The sequence below is a fragment of the Phodopus roborovskii genome, unplaced genomic scaffold, assembly GCF_943737965.1.
Source record: "Phodopus roborovskii unplaced genomic scaffold, PHOROB, whole genome shotgun sequence".
Classification (NCBI taxonomy): Eukaryota; Metazoa; Chordata; class Mammalia; order Rodentia; family Cricetidae; genus Phodopus; species Phodopus roborovskii.
The window spans coordinates 8,952,313-8,969,471 of NW_026126517.1; the positions used below are offsets into that span (position 1 = coordinate 8,952,313).

Consider the following 17,159-nt stretch of genomic DNA (forward strand, 5'->3'; position numbering starts at 1 on the left):
CAAGCTTCGGTGTGCTGCTCTGTGCTGTTTTTAGAAGGGGATGATGCAGCTTAAGAAAGCAAAAGCATACCGATACAAGAGGACATGTCTCTCCAAGCATGAGTGGTGGTGCCTTGCAGGACACTCATGTCTGACTGAGTCTTGTAAGTCCCAGGGACAGACTCACACATGTTAGCTGCTGAAACCCCCCTTCCCCTGCCCCCACTCTCTCTACTGGCTCTTTTCCCTGCATGTATGAGCACACACTCACAGTACTCACACATCCACAGGCATGCAAGTTTGTAAACATGCAAGTTTACAAACAAGTTCATATATGTGCATGCACAGACTCACATGTGATATAGTCAGGCAGGGTTCCAGTGCAGAAACAGAGCAGCCTGCCTTGTGCTACCTTCGACACAGCTCATTTATTTTACACTGAGCTAATTGTTTTGAAGTCATTTTTGCCCATTTATCTTAGTTTTCACCTCATGCAATTAAAAAGAAAATACCTCATTCCTCTCCCACCAATAGCAATTTACATAATTCAAAACAATTCCTTCCTATAGGCCCATGAATTTTTAGAGGCTATTGAACCTTAAAGTCCTCTAATAGTCCCTTGTAATCCTTAGGAAAAAAAAACAAACAAACAAACCAGCAACAATGACCAATCAGAATCTCCTATGGAGGAAACCTAACTCAAGGCTTTCATCTCAAAGTTTTCTCCAGTGAAGGTAAACCCTGTCCCCAGTGAGCTCCCTGCCCATCTCAGCCAGCTCTAGCTCTTAAGGCAGAAAAACTCCCACAGATTGTGTGTCTGGAGTCACAAAAGGGCCTGAATTGTTCCTCTGCCCTGATGACGGCATTCTATTTTAGGGAACTCACAGTTTGAGATAACACAGGAATGCACAGTGAACAACCTGGCTAGAATCTTCTGAATGGAGACACCAAAGAGTCTCACAGAGGTGGCCAGAGGAAGAAGGGGCATCATGAACAGCAAGCACCCAGCCTTTGGAGTCAGAGGTGGGCACTGCCATCTTCTCTAGAATTCAGGAGCTCTGACAGCCCAAGGAAACCACTCAGCCTAGACCTCAGGATCTTCATCTCCTAAAATGAGTTAATACACTCCCTCCACTTCTAAAGCTTTCATGACAAATAGAAGACACTGAAACCAAAGTTTCTATCCCATGGTTGGCATTCAGCAAGTAACAATTGCTTATTACACTGTTTTTAAAAGATGGTGCCTCACCCGCCCCTCTGGCAGACCTGGAACACACTATGTAGACTAAGCTGGCCTTGAACTCACAGAGATCTATCTTTCTCTGTCTCCAGAGAGCTGGGACTCAAAGGCTGTGCCACCATACCCAGTCAATAATTGCTTATTAACATAGCTACCACTCCAAAAGGTTGTGATGATGCATTTGGCAAAGGTCTGATCTCTATTGTAGTCTGTGTTAGGTTCAAATGACTTATAATAATAACATCAGTGAAATCACATCACAGGCAGTAATAAGAATTTTGAAATGTGTTGGGAAAACAGCCCCTGATATATTGGGAGACAGCCAAGATAACCAGTCGACAAACAGTGGCCAACAGATGAGATGCTTGGCTGTTAAACACACTTAATAAAACAGTGTAGCTGTGGGAAATCGCTGTCTTGCTGAAGAGGCGTCTCCCAAGGGTTTCTGCAGCAAGGATCCTTTGATCTCACACTAGAATGAACAGAAAAAGATGGATCTGGAGACACAACACTCAGCCAGGCCCAAAAGGTAGGGTGCCAGCCAGTGAGGCTGGAGGTCTGCATGGCGGCTAGACACTGGAAAAGACAAGACTCCACATATGAAGAGATTAATAGGGAAAGAGATACTGTGTGGCGTGCCTGGCATACCAGAGCTCTTTTCTTTTTACTGGTGAGTGAGTGGATTGAGTTAAGATCCACATGAAAGGGAAGATAAAAGACCAAATCCCATGTCCAGCGAGCCCATGTTGTGATCCCTAATCCAGAGCTCACTGAGCATCACCTACTGTCAGACCTATGACTGCTCATCTTACAGTGCCGTGGGTGTGGATCCCTGATAACATACTCCCAGGGGGAAGTTTTGTCTCATTTGGGGAGTTTCAGCCAGGAAACATTACAGGGAAACAGACAGGGAAGCACATTAACACTGGTACTATTTTGCATCATCAAATGGGAACAAAAGGTTGTGGTTCTGCACTGGGCCACACCAGATCCACAGGCCAGAGAGATACCACAGCAGTAACTCAAGGAAACAAAAAGCATTTGCAATACAAGGAGCTCCATGCCTGGCACATCTCCATGGCTTGCTGGCTTCTGAAGCCAGGGTTTTTCTCAAGGGCACACGTTCACAGCCAGGAGGAAACAGAAGTGCCATCCTGCTCATGTTTGTCCTTTTTTCAAACAGTGAAGCTGAGACCACCAAAGATGAGACCACCAAAGATGTGCTGGCACATGCAAAAACTAAACTGATCTTCAGGACTGACTTTCCTAGCTTCAGTGCCACCATCTCTGCTTGTAGAGCACCAGCCCTAGTGGGATGAGAATGCCTTGAGTAGAGACAAGAGACTTGGTCAGGTCTCAGAACATTCTAGTTTGAATGTAGAGAATGCTCAAACATGCCTCTGCAACATACCTTCTTGATTGGTAATCATGAGGAGAGAGAGACAGACAGAGAGAGAGAGGGGGAGGGAGGGAGGGAGAGGGAGAGAGGGAGGGAGAGGGAGAGAGAGAGGGAGAGGGAGAGGGAGAAGAGGGAGAGGGAGAGAAAGAGCATGCACTATTTTCTATAGCCACAAGAGGGCAGCGGTACCCCACGCTAGTCCTCTGCTGTGCTGTACCTGCTGTGTGTATATTTATTTTCAATGAGGTCAGGAGTATCAAGGTTGTAAAATAACATATTTTCACTTGTTTTCTTCCTCCATCTCAGACATAGCATTTCCGAAGTCAATTATCTCCCCTAGATGTTATTTTCCCCTCCCTTTTCCTCTGTGTTGTCCCAACCCATCTGAGACTGTCACCAACAGTGGGCATGAGGAAGAATCCTCAAAAGAACCTTTTATTTCCCTGATGGCAAATCCCCATCCTGGTATTTTACTTTCAAAATCAGTGTTCAAATGTAACACCTCTGTTCTCCTGCCTCACAAGGAAGTACTGATCGTGCAGGGCTCCAACAGTGTCTGTAAGGGCTGCAGGGACCACCAGAGACCTGGCGGCACACCCAGGTTCCACCTAGCAAGGACAAATAATGTATGAAAACATCACTGTAGGAACCAAATGCAATTGCAGCATTCAAAGCCATTCCTAATCCTGCCAATATGGGGCCTCATACTTCAACAGAGGCTTTGTCCATTTATTTGAGCAGATAGATGGGTAACCTGGATTACCATAGGGGACAGCACAAAAGACATTCATCTTCATGGGCACAAAGACAGACACAGGGAAATAATTAGTGGCTCTCAGGAACTATTTCCCTGGGGTCTGCAGAAACTCAAGGCAGTGCCAGGCAGAAGGGCCACATGTGCCTTTCAGGGAGGCTATGGTACCTGCTCAGAGAAGGCACCACCATCTCACAGCAGGGTACCAGGTAAAAATATGCAAGTGAATAACAAACCCCACCACCACCCACTCAGGAGCCCAGGCTAGGCCCAGCCCTAGCCTTGTCTATTGGTGTTTTTATTCCAGAAACTTCCACAAGGCCCCTTGGATGTGCCAAAAGTTCTAGAAATTTCACCTGACCTAGTCCCTCTCCCCCAGCTTTACCTGGAGTCTGCATTACCTGCGAAATGCAATTCTCTTCCCTGTCCTCGGGGTCAAATCATAGTCAGAGATGGTGATAGGGGTCAGCTTGAGCCAGACTTTGAAAGAAGACATGGCGGGACCAAAGAAAAGGGTTGGGACTGTCCGTGAAACAACAGGAGTAGGGAATGTGAGCTGTCCGGGAAGGTACATGTCAGTGGAACTCGGCTCAGCTGTGGCCTGGAGTGTGCTTGCTGAGCAGGCTCAGGTGTGCAGCAGATGTAGCTGCCTTCAGAGGAGAAGTCTGGCTGCCTGCATTCGGGAGGCATGAGATAGCTGCCTGTCCTGGGCTGCTGGGCCCCCATATCGCGTGTTCTTCTCGCCCTCCTTCTGCTCCTGAGATGCTGATGGGGAAGAGGAACACGCTGCCGCGATCCTGTGCCTGCCACTCTCAGACCTGCTCAGCCCCCGCCTCCGCCTCCACCCCACCCCACCCCACCCGCACCTCCGCTCTCAAGAAAACTCATCAGCTAGGACCCACAGTTTGCTTCGGACCCACGCAATATGTTTAGGAGGAGAAAGTAGACATGAAGGGGGGTAGCATGCTAGCAGAGCACAGTGAAGAATCACCAATGTGGTGGGCCATCCACTGCTGTGATGCAGATGCCAATGCTAATCCAGTACCCCCGGGTGAGGTCAGCAAGATGACCTTGGTCATCCCTGAGTGGAGTACATGCTATCATCACAGGGAATCAAATCTCGGCTCTCTCCAACCTTTACATGACTTTCAAAGGGGCCTCAGCCTCCACTCACGAGGTTTCAACCATCAGCAAAGCTCCCAGTTGCCACACTGCTCTGCCATTTTTGACACCATTTCTTTGATCAACTCTTGTTGCCTGGCAATTTTGTCTGTCCCTGGTGACCAGCAGATCTTCCCAAGGCCTCCGCTTCTGATACTGCTGACTCTTGGCTGTTGTTGCAGGGCTCGGAGCCATGTGTCAAGCTCTGCCAAGGCGAAGATGAGCCCCGCCCTGGAGGAAAGTAAGGACTCATCCTGGGAGTCAGCATCTATCCAAATGCACTCTCTGCAAGCCCACAGTGAATGAGGCCAAGGGCTAGCAGAGACTGGACAATTCCCCTGAATTTGCAGGGAATTTAGATAGAGAGTCAGGTGTCCCTAGCCCTCCATAAATAAATTGTGCAACCATGGGGCTGGGAGGACAACTAGATAGTAGTACCCCAGGGAGCCGAGGGAGGAACCAGCATTTGAGGCTAGTTATGCCTCTGCCTGCCCTAGGGAGGGTAACGGTCCTTCCACAGCATAAAGTTGCTGAGAAGGAAGTTACTCAACGGCAAGAGGCCAAAAGTCGTCTACCAGCAAATTTCAGGAGCTGGGCTGCTATGGACAAACCTTGTCATGGGAATATAGAGGCTGGAGAGGGCAAAATATCAGAGGAGAGGTGCTGAGCTGGGAGGGATGAAGAGATGAGGGCTGGATTGAGAGTGGACAGCAGAACAAGATCACATGTCTGAGCTTCAGGGATACAGAGGAGGGGAGGGGGGGCACAGGAGTAGGTGGAGTGGGGAGGGGCAGGTGGCCTGGCTGTCATTTTTCAAGCCCACACTGCCTCCCTTTCCCACCCTGCCCATTTCCACCTTGAACATTTAGTCCAGGGACACAAGGACCAGCTGACAATATTGAGACCTGGCTGCATCCCCCTCTGGGCCTGCAAAAGTGTAATAAATGAAGGATCAAAGAATTATTAATGCAGCATGTGAGCTTTGCTTTAAACAAATCAGAGAACTTGACAGCAAGATTATCTTTTTTCTATCCCTCCCCCTTTGTTGTATTCTACCAAATTCCAAGAACTTGATTTTTGCCAAGGTGGACAAGAATGGAGCAGAGGCCAGAGAGGGAATGGAGGGCATTTTGGGGCAATCCTGCAGCCAGGCAGCCTGATGTGATAGCTTAATAAGAAACTCATCTTAATAGCCTACAAACAAGAAGCCAGAGACAATTAAAATTCACTTCCAATTAATTGTTTCTTCTTTTCTCATTACCAAGCAATGCCAGCCAGAAAACAACAGGGCCTTAAAAAGCAAAAGCAGGTCTCGGCCGCCACTTCAGCCCGAGTCCCCTGGCAGCAAGCTGGCCAGAGAGTCTCCTGCTTCAATTCAAACTCTGCTCCTCCCCACCCTCCACCAGGAGGAGGACCCTTTAAACATGAACGCACCCATACGTCTATTGCCACAGCCCTGGAGAGGACTTTATGGTTTCAAACTCGAGTTACTTACTACACTAAGTGACTGCCTCTGTAGTCATGATCTTCCTACTGGTTCGGAGGCCTTCTCCACCAGCCTCAGGCTCATATCTCTGTGCACCTCCTCACTGGCTTTCTGGGCTCTCACCACAATTCTGGACAATAAAAGACACCCTGAGCTGACACAATCTCAAGCAGGCCTCCGCCTGAGGCCCAGAACCCCAGAGGCTGTGCTTACTTTGCCTGGCCCAGAAGAGCACCAGGGCGTTGCAGGTCACTTTTGTTAAGATGTCCCTGTGCTGCAAAGCAACTGCCTGGAAGGTGCCAAGGGCCCCAGCTCCAAATCTTGGCATTACACTGGGGGTGGGGTGAGGGTGGCCTGCATAGAGCACTCAGTAGGTGCCAAGTGTCTTCTGGGTACAACCCACTTAATGCCCTAAACCACCATCTTAGCCAGACAGCCCATCCTCAGCACACAGAGCCAGTGTGGAAAGCCTGACTGATATTTCCTCTATAGCTTTGAGCCACCCTCAGCCCTTAAATATCTCTCTGTGTCTCTGTCTCAGTCTCTTTCTCTCTCTCTGTGTGTGTGTGTGTGTGTGTGTGTGTGTGTCTGTGTGTGTGTGTGTGTGTGTGTCTGTGTGTCCCAGTGGACACATAGAGGTATGAAGATACCCTTAGGCATTAACTCTCACCTTCCACCTTGTGTTTAATAGGGGCTATTGAATTGTTTGCTGTTGTGTACACATGAGGATGGAGGGGTTCTCCTCTCTCTGCCTCCCATCCCCCCATTCCACTACAGGAGAACTGGAATTCCAAGCGCGCTACCATGCCTGACTTTGGAGGAGGTTGGACATGCAGACTCAGGTCTGCTTGTACAGCAAGGGCTTAGCCGCTGAGCCATCTCGCTGGCCCATGAGCTGCATTTCAAGAGGCATGTAAGGGTTCTAACAAAACTCTCAGCTTAGTGTGTGTTTTTGATTTCTTCTGTTGTAAGAGAAAGCTTTGGCCGCACCCTTTGCCTCACCTGAGTGGTTTTGTTTGTTTGTTTGTTTTTTCAGAGTTGGGTTTTTAAAGATACTTTAATGCAGATTTTTCAGAGAGGGTCTTTCAGAAAGAGAATTCACAGTTTGCTAAGTCTTTTTTTTTTTTTTTTTTAATGTAGATCTTAAACTGGAGGAGCAGAGGAAAGAGCAATGCCAAGGAAAAGAGTAGGACACACCCAGATCAGATATGAACTTCTCAAGGGACAGTCACTTCTCTTCGGTTAATAGACCAGAACGCATGGCTATGAATCAGCCAACTGGAGGGACAGCCACTGTGTACAGATGCTTTCTACCGCAAAAGCCAGGCATCATAGCTGGTGATCCCTAGAATGAGCCCTTTAAAAGACAGGGCAGATCCTCCGTCCTCCCACCACCAGTTACCACCAGTGGAGTGAGTCCCCCAGGCAAGAGTTCCCATCAAGCCTTTACTTTATCGCTGTTGTTGATGTCTGAGATGCCTCATAATAACTGGGATGGATTTCTTAGGGAGCCAAATAATGGGATGCATTTCCACCCTGGCTTTATAATTAATGTTTGCATCATTTATCTTTCGTGGAGAGATTATTCTGACTAACGAGGTTCTGGGCCACTAATTCATTACGCTGCCTTGTCACTTCCTGCTCCTTCTTATTACCCAGAAATAGACTCATTAGTCAGAGTTCAATGACAGGAAGAAATTGTGTTCGTTAATTTAATTCCCTCACTCACTTCTGGGCCCATGTTTGTCCAAAATGGGGATTAGAAGAGGGAAAGTTTCTCCTCTGAGGTCTTTGCTTCTGACTCATTATGTCCCCCACCTCACCCCTGGTCAGTCAGGACAGAGCCAGTGGGGCCATCAGAGAGGCCACCCTGGCATTGCCCTTTCTAAACTCATAGCTGAGCGGGTTAAGGGACACAACCTGGGGACTTAGGGACTTGTAACATATAATCAACTTTTTAATTTTTCTTTAATCTTCAAGTGTCAGTTGATATTATGCAATGGCTTGAATGTGTCACCCAAGTGCCTGAGATGAGACTGGATACTCATTGCTACGGTGCTGAGGGGTCGGGTCTGTAAGCAATGATGAGGCTACAGCTCTCTGAAAACAATCTATTCCAGTCTCAAAACAACAAAACAAAACAAAACTTGTAAGAAGGATGAGTATGTACACATACTTAAACACATACACAAGCACACAGTTACATAGTCTTCCCAAGGGTCAATTGATGCATCAAGAAACAAATAGTTTCTAGACAGATGGAGAGTCCAAAGACTAACGCCGAGCACAGGTGACTGGAGAGAAGACATCACAGGTTGAAGGCTAAGTCGGCCATGTTTTCAGAGTCTCCACAAGGGTTCTCTTCAAGAGCAAAGAGGATATATTCCTTAAGGACAGAGAAGTGGATGACAGGATCTCTTCGGTCATCCAGAAAGTCCATTCATGTGCCACTACGGTGACATGAAGGATCAAGGCTGAGGCATGAAGCACATGGTCCTTCCTCTTCTGTGGGGTCCTCAAGTCACCATAGTCTGCCCACAAGGAGAGCTGGTATCTCTAGACCTCAGCAGATGAAGATGAATCTCTCAGATGTGTGGGGGAAGAAAATATTTTGGAATATCTGCTCTAGCTGTTTACATACCAAGGACCTGAGCAACAACTAAGCTTTCATCTGCCACTGAAAGGGATGTCAACCTCCCTGTAAAGGATCCCACTGAAGGCGGGTGGGGGGGCATCCTCTCTCTTCTGAGTGTAGCTTTGTTCCTAAGGGTCTTTGTTCATCAGTGCTACCCTGTAGATGGAGAGGGTGAAGACATCCCCACTACCACCTTGCTCTTGAGCACACAATGGGAATGCACCAGAGACTTTTGGCTTTTAATTAGCTCATTGCTGGAGAGTCAGGGTTCTTTCATCTCAGGATATCAGGATCAAATGTGTCTGCTGGGTGTTTTTTCCTCCCAGGAAGGGTAGCCATAGCCAAGGGCCAGGGTTCTGTGTTGGAGAGGGACAGGAAGAGGCCAGGGCAGGTAACCCCTACCATTTTGATGTCTTACACATTTGCAGTAGATGCTAAGTAACAGTGTATCCTTACCAGTTTGGCTTCAGGTGTCTGTAACTCCTTGTTCTCTTTAATGAAAGACTGTTCTGGGAATGGAAAGGAGGGGGCAGAGGCAGTGTAGAATGCCCACAGGTTTATGAAGTGCCTTGAATTCAAGGCAATCCTCCTGCCAAGGAAGAGGGAATGGTAACTGGTAAAAAACAACAGGAAGGAGATAGAAGGTACAGCTGGCTCAGTAGGACCCTGGAGCCCTTGCTTGAGGAATTCAATAGCCTTGAGGGTTAGGAGCAGCTGTGTTACCTTTAACTATCAACAGCAAATGCTAGATTCAGTTAAGTAACCTTGGTGAATATTTAGTGTTAAGCGTAGCACATACCACATATCACTGCATCACTTTACTATTAATATTTATCACAATAGCTGTTAAGAAATCACAATGGATATTGAGCTGAAGATGTAACTCGGTTGTCAAGCATTTGCCTAGTATGTGTGAAGTATTGGATTTTATCCTCAGTACCAAATAAACTAGGTATGATGGCTCACACCTGTAATCCCAGCACTGGAGACACAGAAGCAGGATTTGAGGGCCAGCCTGGGCTACATGGGGCCCCTTTGGAATAAAAACATAAAGAAGTAGGTATGAAGTGAGATACATCCTGAACCGTTTATGACTTGTGACCTGAGTTTTCAAAGCAGTGGTAGGGAAGTTTTATACCCATTGTACAGGAAGGAGACTGGAGGCCAAACTGGTGAATTGCTAAAGTCAAGCAAATGGTGCAGAACTTGCAAGGTTGCCTCCTTTCCAGGATGTGGAGGAGCTCCTGTTTCTTCCCAGATGTTTGGGCTGAGTCTCAGACCTCTCTCATGACTGAATGTGTTTTCTAGAACTCTCACAAAAAATGCAGGAGGCTGGAAGCACCCACAACACAATGTAACCCTCACAGATCTGAGGTCTGGAAGCCCAGGATCAGGCATGCTTCTCTGCGGCCTGTCCCTGGCTGGCACTGAAGATTATTATTTTAATTATGTGTTCTGTATCTGAGTGCAGATGCCTGGGGAGGTCAGAAGAGACTGTCTGACCTCTCTGGAGTTACAGGCACTTGTGAGGCACCTGACACAGATGCTGGGACCCTTACTTTAGTCCTCTTCAAGAGCAGTGTTTGCTTTGAACAGTTGAGCCATCTCTCCAGCTGCTGCCTTACCTTTTTATTGTCTCTGTCCTAATCATTTCCATCGCATCTGCACCCAGCCATATGTCCTCTGCCTTCACTAAAGACATCTTTAAGAGCCCTCTCTCCATTCTGGAGCCCCCAGGGCTCAGGGCTTCCAACACACATTTTGGAGAGACAGATGACTGGGACCAAGGAGTTTGGTTAAAGCTTTTGATCCTTCACTTGCCATGGAGTCTCCTCGGCTACTCACATCACTGCACTCACTGTGTACCCAAAATCTTTTTACTGTGCTGTACAAGAAGATTTACTCTCTAAAAGGCTGGGCAAATGTCAGGATTAAGACAACTCACTCCAGAGATGAGGTGTGGAAGGGATAGGTAAGACAAGGCAGCTGTCTCTAACTGTCAATCTTCAGTAAAAGCCCTTCTTAATTTCCCTGAGGGACAGGAGGGAAAGGGTGAATGCCACTGGCAAACACAGGAAGCATTTAGAGTGGTTCATTACCGGGGGTCCAGTACCCACTCCCAGTCTGCTGGAAGCAGTTACATGGTTCAGTCCTGGGTACCCTGCAGAGGTATAAAGCAGATTGGTTTTAGGTATTTCAGGTCATCCACATGGGAGAGTGAGCTGAGGGCTCCTGGTCTATTTTATAAACTTCTCTGAGCTACAGCCTCCTCTTTCTGTCAGATGTCAAAGGATGGTCACAGCTGTCTGAGGGTGGCTGTTAAATGCTACTAGGAAAAGAAAAGGAAAAAAAAAAAAAGACACATTGAAACCCAACAGAATAGTGAAAGGAAGAGCAGCAGCCATCATACTTCCAGGATTCTGGAACTTTTGACTTGGAGAATATACTCCATTTGTTTGGCTAAAAATGATCAAATTAATGTACAGGAAAAAAAGAGACTTGGGAACAGAAATGTGAAGCAAGTATAGTCATTTGGTGCCTGGCCCTTGGGGGTAGACAGCCAGGGAGAGGAGGGATTTAATCTCCTGGGGCCCACACATTGCTGAGTGATTGGCAAGCTAATTTTGCTCTCCACTAGGTCTGGTACGGAAAGGAAGTGAAAGTCGCAAAGCTGCCAAGAACTGCTCCTTGCTTCGGCAAAAATTCTAGATTTCATCAGAAAAATCGAGAATGGGATTTGGGAAGGCCAGAGTAGGAAGGAATTATCTAGATAGTGATCAAGGTTACACATTGAACAGTCTCCTTTCAGAAGTATTATTGTCTTATTTGGTCGCTGAATAAGCTTATAAAACATTAGGCTTGGTATGCCTTTGTCACCAACTAAGGGACTCAGAATGTAATGGCTCAAGCATACACAATAAATTTATGCCAGATAAAGATATCCAAACCCTGCTCTAGTGAGCTTTTATCCATCTATAGCGGTCTTTCAGATCAAGAATGACTGTGAGGTCAAGTTCAGTCACTGTACATAGCTAAACATGAGAAGAGTGGAGGCTGGGAATGTAGTTAATTAATTACAGAGAAAGAGTAGAGCAAGAGTAGAGTGGTTTAGACTTTTCCTTCTTGTTCTCCTGGGGCAACGGAATCTAGATAAACATCAGTCTGAACTTCAAACTCAGGCTTCAAGGTCAGGTGCCTGGGGAGAGAATTTCATTTTTAAGTTTCAATGTCCTCTTTTTAGGGAGATGATGATAAGCATAATGTCATATCATTGTACATATGTGTATCTGTGTGTATGTGTGTGTTGACCATTAAGGTCTGGCTTTAAAGAAACACAACAAAATATTCTTTGATCAGAGTGAGCAGCAATGAGATAGGCCCTGTGAAGACCCTTGTGGAGGATGGCATATCTTTTTGCTTCATATTCTGCTAAAAAGCCCCTACCCTAAACTCTGTCCGCCTCAAGCCCACTGCTGCTACTATGTCCTGGAGATGCCAGGCCATAAAATGCTCAAACTCTGCCAGTCATCTCGGTCTTTGTTACAGGCAGGGACTGTTGTAAACAGATATCAGGAAGGCCACAGCACCCAAGGTACAAGGAAGAAAGGAGAAAGGTCAGTACAGGACCAAGAAGGCTTTGCTATGCTAACCCAGGGCTCTGCCGCTGAGAAGGTGGCCAGGTTAATGAGTCAGGGCAGGAAGAAGCCAGGGCATTTGGCAGCCAGGCTAGGAAGTAGAGCAGTGATTGAGCAGGGTGTAGAGCGATGGAGCAGATAAAACAGTTCACCTATATCTCAGAAACTCATGAAGAGGGCATAGGTGTGACTCTGAAAAATGTCCTGGCTACTTGTCACCTTTCAAAGACAAAACCATAGCTCTTCAACTATGCATCCAAAAATAAGCAAAGTGTGTGCTTTGGGAATGTCTTTGTGAACACTACCCCTGTCTTCTTCCACAAGGGCACACTGGTGCTGAGGAATGTGTTGTTCTGGATCTAGGTGAAAATAGGATTCTATTCTCATGGTTCAGAGAATCATAGCAGATAAAAACTATTCAAATATACCCCATGCTTTTACGCTCAGTGCAAGATTTTCCTGTAACATTAACATGTACTCCATTATGCCATATTAATTGAAATTTTTGAGGCATTGACTTCATCTGTCATAATAAACTGTATCTCCCAAAGCTCCTGTCTCTCAAATGACAAGTTGTGGTGTCCAGAGGAGAAAGACCTGAGTGGATGCTAACCCCTCTCTACCCATACACCTCTCATTCTGCATACATGCACACGTGCACGCATGCACACACATTAACACACACACCCTACTTGCAGGAAATTCCAAGAAATAAGAGTTCATGCCACAGCCTTATTCATTGTACAAATGTATTAAAAATGGTGAATTATCTTACTAGGTCGACAACTCAATCAACTACGACTGTGGCAAAGAGGCTACAGACACATCTGCGGCCTCAAACCTTATCTTTTAATTGTTTTACTGGGCACAGTGCCAAGGGTGGTCTGTGGCTGCCAAGTGGGGTGGGGTGGGGTAGAGCCTCAGCTTGGGCTTCCATCCAGAGGGATGGCAGCTTAAATCTCTACATTATACAAATGCCAAAAATATTCCCAGGTGTGACCACAGCCGGGAACATGTAATACAGGGTCATGACATCCAGCGGGAGTACAGGAAAGCCATAGGTTTGAGATTGAAAGGTGAGGAAGGACCACATTTTTCTAAAAAAAACAGTACTTTGCCCTGTTTGGGGAAAGGACTTAAATGTAGAACTATCCTCTCTTCCTTCTTCCCTTCCTTCTTCCCTCCCATATTTACATTCTAAAATATAAATATGATCTGCATATTTACACTTTAGAAAGGAATTAGACACTTTTAATCTCAAGCTCTGAGGCTGAGACTGTGGCCCAATGGCAGAGTGCTTGTTAGGCACGAGTGAGGCACTGGATTTGAGTTGAAATACCCCTTTATCACCCCCAAGTCCTGTTTCCTCCTTTATTGTGGCTGCTAGTGCAGTTTCACTTTCTTACCAAGCCTTCTCCACAGAGCTCTGTTTTTCCCCTTTAACTGGACATTAAAAGGGACCAAGTCTTCTAGATATCTTACCAGGAACATTTTATGCTCAGTCTAGTTTTATAGGCCGCTAAATGGGATGCTTTACATTTCTTTCCCTTCCTCTCTCAAGGACAGTTACAAATCCATGTGGGACAGAGCCATTACTCAATTGTATCAACGGATCCCTGACAACCTACGAGGGGAAGAGCAAGATGCGTGTCCACAGTCATCTCAGAGAAGCAGTTGCATTCCAAGCACTGGAAGGCTGAGCTGGCTGGGAACTGAACGCCTTCCATGAGTGACTGGGAAAGTATAATCACTAGTACAATGACAAATCAGTCTCCAGCTTTTCAGAAATTACTCTGCTTTATGCTAAAGAGAAAATAAGTAGTGTTTCAGTCTGGCTGATCATGCGGGAATTGAGAAATACACCAGCAGTAATGAAATTGACCTGAAAATTAAGTAAATGAATCTTAATGTTCCAGAGCTCAGTTTCCCCACAAACTTCTCGTCTGTCCAGAATTTTCTGTCCCACTTACAATCCTCTCCAGGCAGGAATTCTCTAGTTCTGAAGTTTTCTCCACTGGAAGGCCTTAATCCTCTTTCCAGAAGCAAGCTTCAAACCCCTTTGGTCCTCAAGCTCCTGGCCACCAAGAATGATTGAGGCACAGCCTCAGAACACACAGCCCCAAGCCATTTTCAACTTGGACCCCCTCCAGAAAAGCATCCCCTGTGGGCAGTGCAGCCAATAAGTTAAAGCCTCCCTCCCATTTCAAAGAGCAAACTCAAGGCCCTTCTCAAAGCCAAAGCCATGACCTGGACCGTCTGTCCTGGAGAAAGGCCCTGGACGTCCGTGCCGAAAATGAAGAATGAAGCAGGCAGGCACCTACCTGTGCTGACCCTGGACTGCCACCTCTTCCCACCTTCCCCGTTTCTTTTTTCACTCATTTTTTTTCCACTTTTAAAACATCCAACTTTGCCTTGGGGATGAGCAGAATGAAATGTCACTTACCTATAAAAAGAGAGACAGGAGAAAAGTCATGCATCACATTACATACAGGTTCTTTGAAATCAAGGCTGCCTTCTGACTTTGAAACTGTAACAATGAACGAATAATATTTTTTTTATCCCCCCTTTCTATATTTAATGAAACTCGGGCTCTCGCAGGTAGCCCATCCCAGGGGCCCAACCTCCCTTCCCCTTTTTCCTTTTGTTTCCAGGCTGCTTGCTATCCTCTTTCCCACTCTCACCTCAACCTGCCTGACCTTCTCTGCATGGAGGGAGTAAGGGTGAGAGGCACAGACCACAGAGGCCCTCAGACAGATGTGCCACTGAGGTCACCAAATGTCACAAGTATTTTTTGTCAAAGGTGATGGAAGTGGTAGAGACTATGGATCAGGGACAGCCTAGCTGCTTGGGACAGGAAAGTTCAACTCCCCACAGGCAAGGTGACCTTCAACCCAATAGCTTTGGGATTTCTTCAAATAGCTTTGGCTCTAGACACCTCTCTGTCTTTTTCTCCATTTCACTCTGAGTGGTTTATCTTTGAATAAATTCTTCTCTTTCCCCCTCTGTCCAGAATAATTGGTAATGCTCACTGTTCAGACCTGCTCAGGATGAAAGTTCTCATTTTTGCATGATCCATACTGCCCAGTCCCCTGCCTCAAAGCAAAATTCAATTGATCCATCCTAGGCCTAAGAGAATATTTTCTTGAGATGTCACTAAGACACCTAGCCTGAGTCCTAGTCCCCAAAGTACTTCTTGTTCACATGGCAAGTTCCCTGTGACCCAAGATCATTTTATTCAGTGCTCAAGATAAGTTGTATTCAGGAATGGCCAAGTCACCATAGCAGAAGATCTATCAAACATCACAACATGTGCACATATTGGAAAACAGATTTCTTTGGCCTGCCAGAATCATCTTCATATGCCTGGGTACCACAATTCTTTTTTCTCTTTTTTTCTTTTATTTTTGTCTACCAGTCTTTTTCTGAGGCCCTCTAAAGAAAATACTCCAGAGCCAAGTACTGGACAGACAGGTCAGTACATCCTCCTTGACCAAGGCTGTGTCAGCTTTATGTTCACCACTTAGGATGCTCTTTAAACATGCAGCCATGGCCATGTATACTTAAGAAATACTTTCTCCTCCAACCAAGTCACTGTATCAATGACTTAGAAATGGTCTGAGACATGCAGTTGGTCCCAAAGTCTTGATTAAAAATACTTGGCTCAGAACTGTTTCTTCCTATATAAAAATAAAAACATGTTCCTTCAGAAGAATGATAATCTTTGTTGTTCTCACTATGGATATCAAATTTTAAAACAACCAATCTGGTTTGCTTGTAGGCCACAGTTGTCTAGAGCATGGTAAGGTGATGGTCAGCCTTGTATTCCCTGTAGGAAACATGAACTATGAACTCATCCAACGAGACATGGATTGACTCCATGCCTCAACCAATGTGAGAAGATGCCACTTCACTCCATGCAGCTCTCTGTCGTTCCCACATCTGTGAAGAGAAAGGAATACCATATGCCTCACATGGTCCACTGGTATGCGAGGCTGCACTATCCTTGAAATACATTCATATTTCGAGCTCACTGCCAGGAGCAAGTTCTTTGAAGGGCAGCACCGATGATGTTGGAGCCACACTTCCACAAAATGGGACATTGGTTTGTGCTGCTCCCTGATAATGGTGAAGAAAGAATGCCTTAGCCCTCTCAGCCACTGAAAATCCAGAAGTTTCTGTCCAGTGTTATTGCCTCTCCTTTGACCCTGAGGAACACTGGCTTCCTTGGGATCATTATCCATCTTTAGTATCTTTGCTTAAAAATTCTCTCTCTCTCTCTCTCTCTCTCTCTCTCTCTCTCTCTCTCTCTCTCTCTCTCTCTCTCTCTCTGATCATTGCCTTCTGCCCTTGCACCTTTGAAAATCTGTTGTCCTGCTTGATCTCTGGTCTGTAGTTTTGCAGCTGGATAACTTTCTTAGAAGGCTGAGTCGGGGGAGAAATAGAAGAGGATGGAGGGCAGAGCTAGAGACTGAAAAGACCGAATGTTGTGCCTTCCCTCCATCAGAGATGGCAGGAGAGCAAAAGCACCTTAAAGATGTCCTGCTGAGGACTCACTAAGAGAGGGCATTACTCTGCCATGGGTGCCCATAGCAGGGCATCTGTGTGTGTCAGGGGGCAGGAGTCTTAGGGAAGGTTCTGCTTTATTTTCTACTTGGAACTGTTCCTAAAAATAAAACCAATTTGTAAAATAAAATCTCTTACTCACTCAAGAGAACATTCTTAATCACAATTAGTGGTATATACAGAATCATCTCTTACCAAATTTTAAGATTTGTGGAAATGAATGGATTTTCTGTGTACAATAGAAAGAAGAAAGTGGTGGAAAAGAAATTGTGGGAGAATGGGAAGATTTCTTCCTTGGACAGTCCTA

General features: G+C 46.1%; 1 protein-coding gene across 3 annotated transcripts in view; it reads right to left on the minus strand.

Annotated features, from left to right (window-relative positions):
- Positions 1 to 17,159, minus strand: part of Ntm (neurotrimin) — a 956,051-nt gene that overhangs the window by 661,868 nt on the left and 277,024 nt on the right. The window contains exon 1 of one of the 3 annotated variants that reach the window (XM_051196960.1): positions 14,611 to 14,683. The exons of the other annotated variants lie outside the window; for them this stretch is intronic. Coding sequence (XP_051052917.1) covers positions 14,611 to 14,668 — 58 coding nt within the window. The 5' untranslated portion in view covers positions 14,669 to 14,683. Of the gene's footprint in view, positions 1 to 14,610; positions 14,684 to 17,159 lie in introns of those variants that run through there. 3 annotated transcript variants of the gene reach the window in all.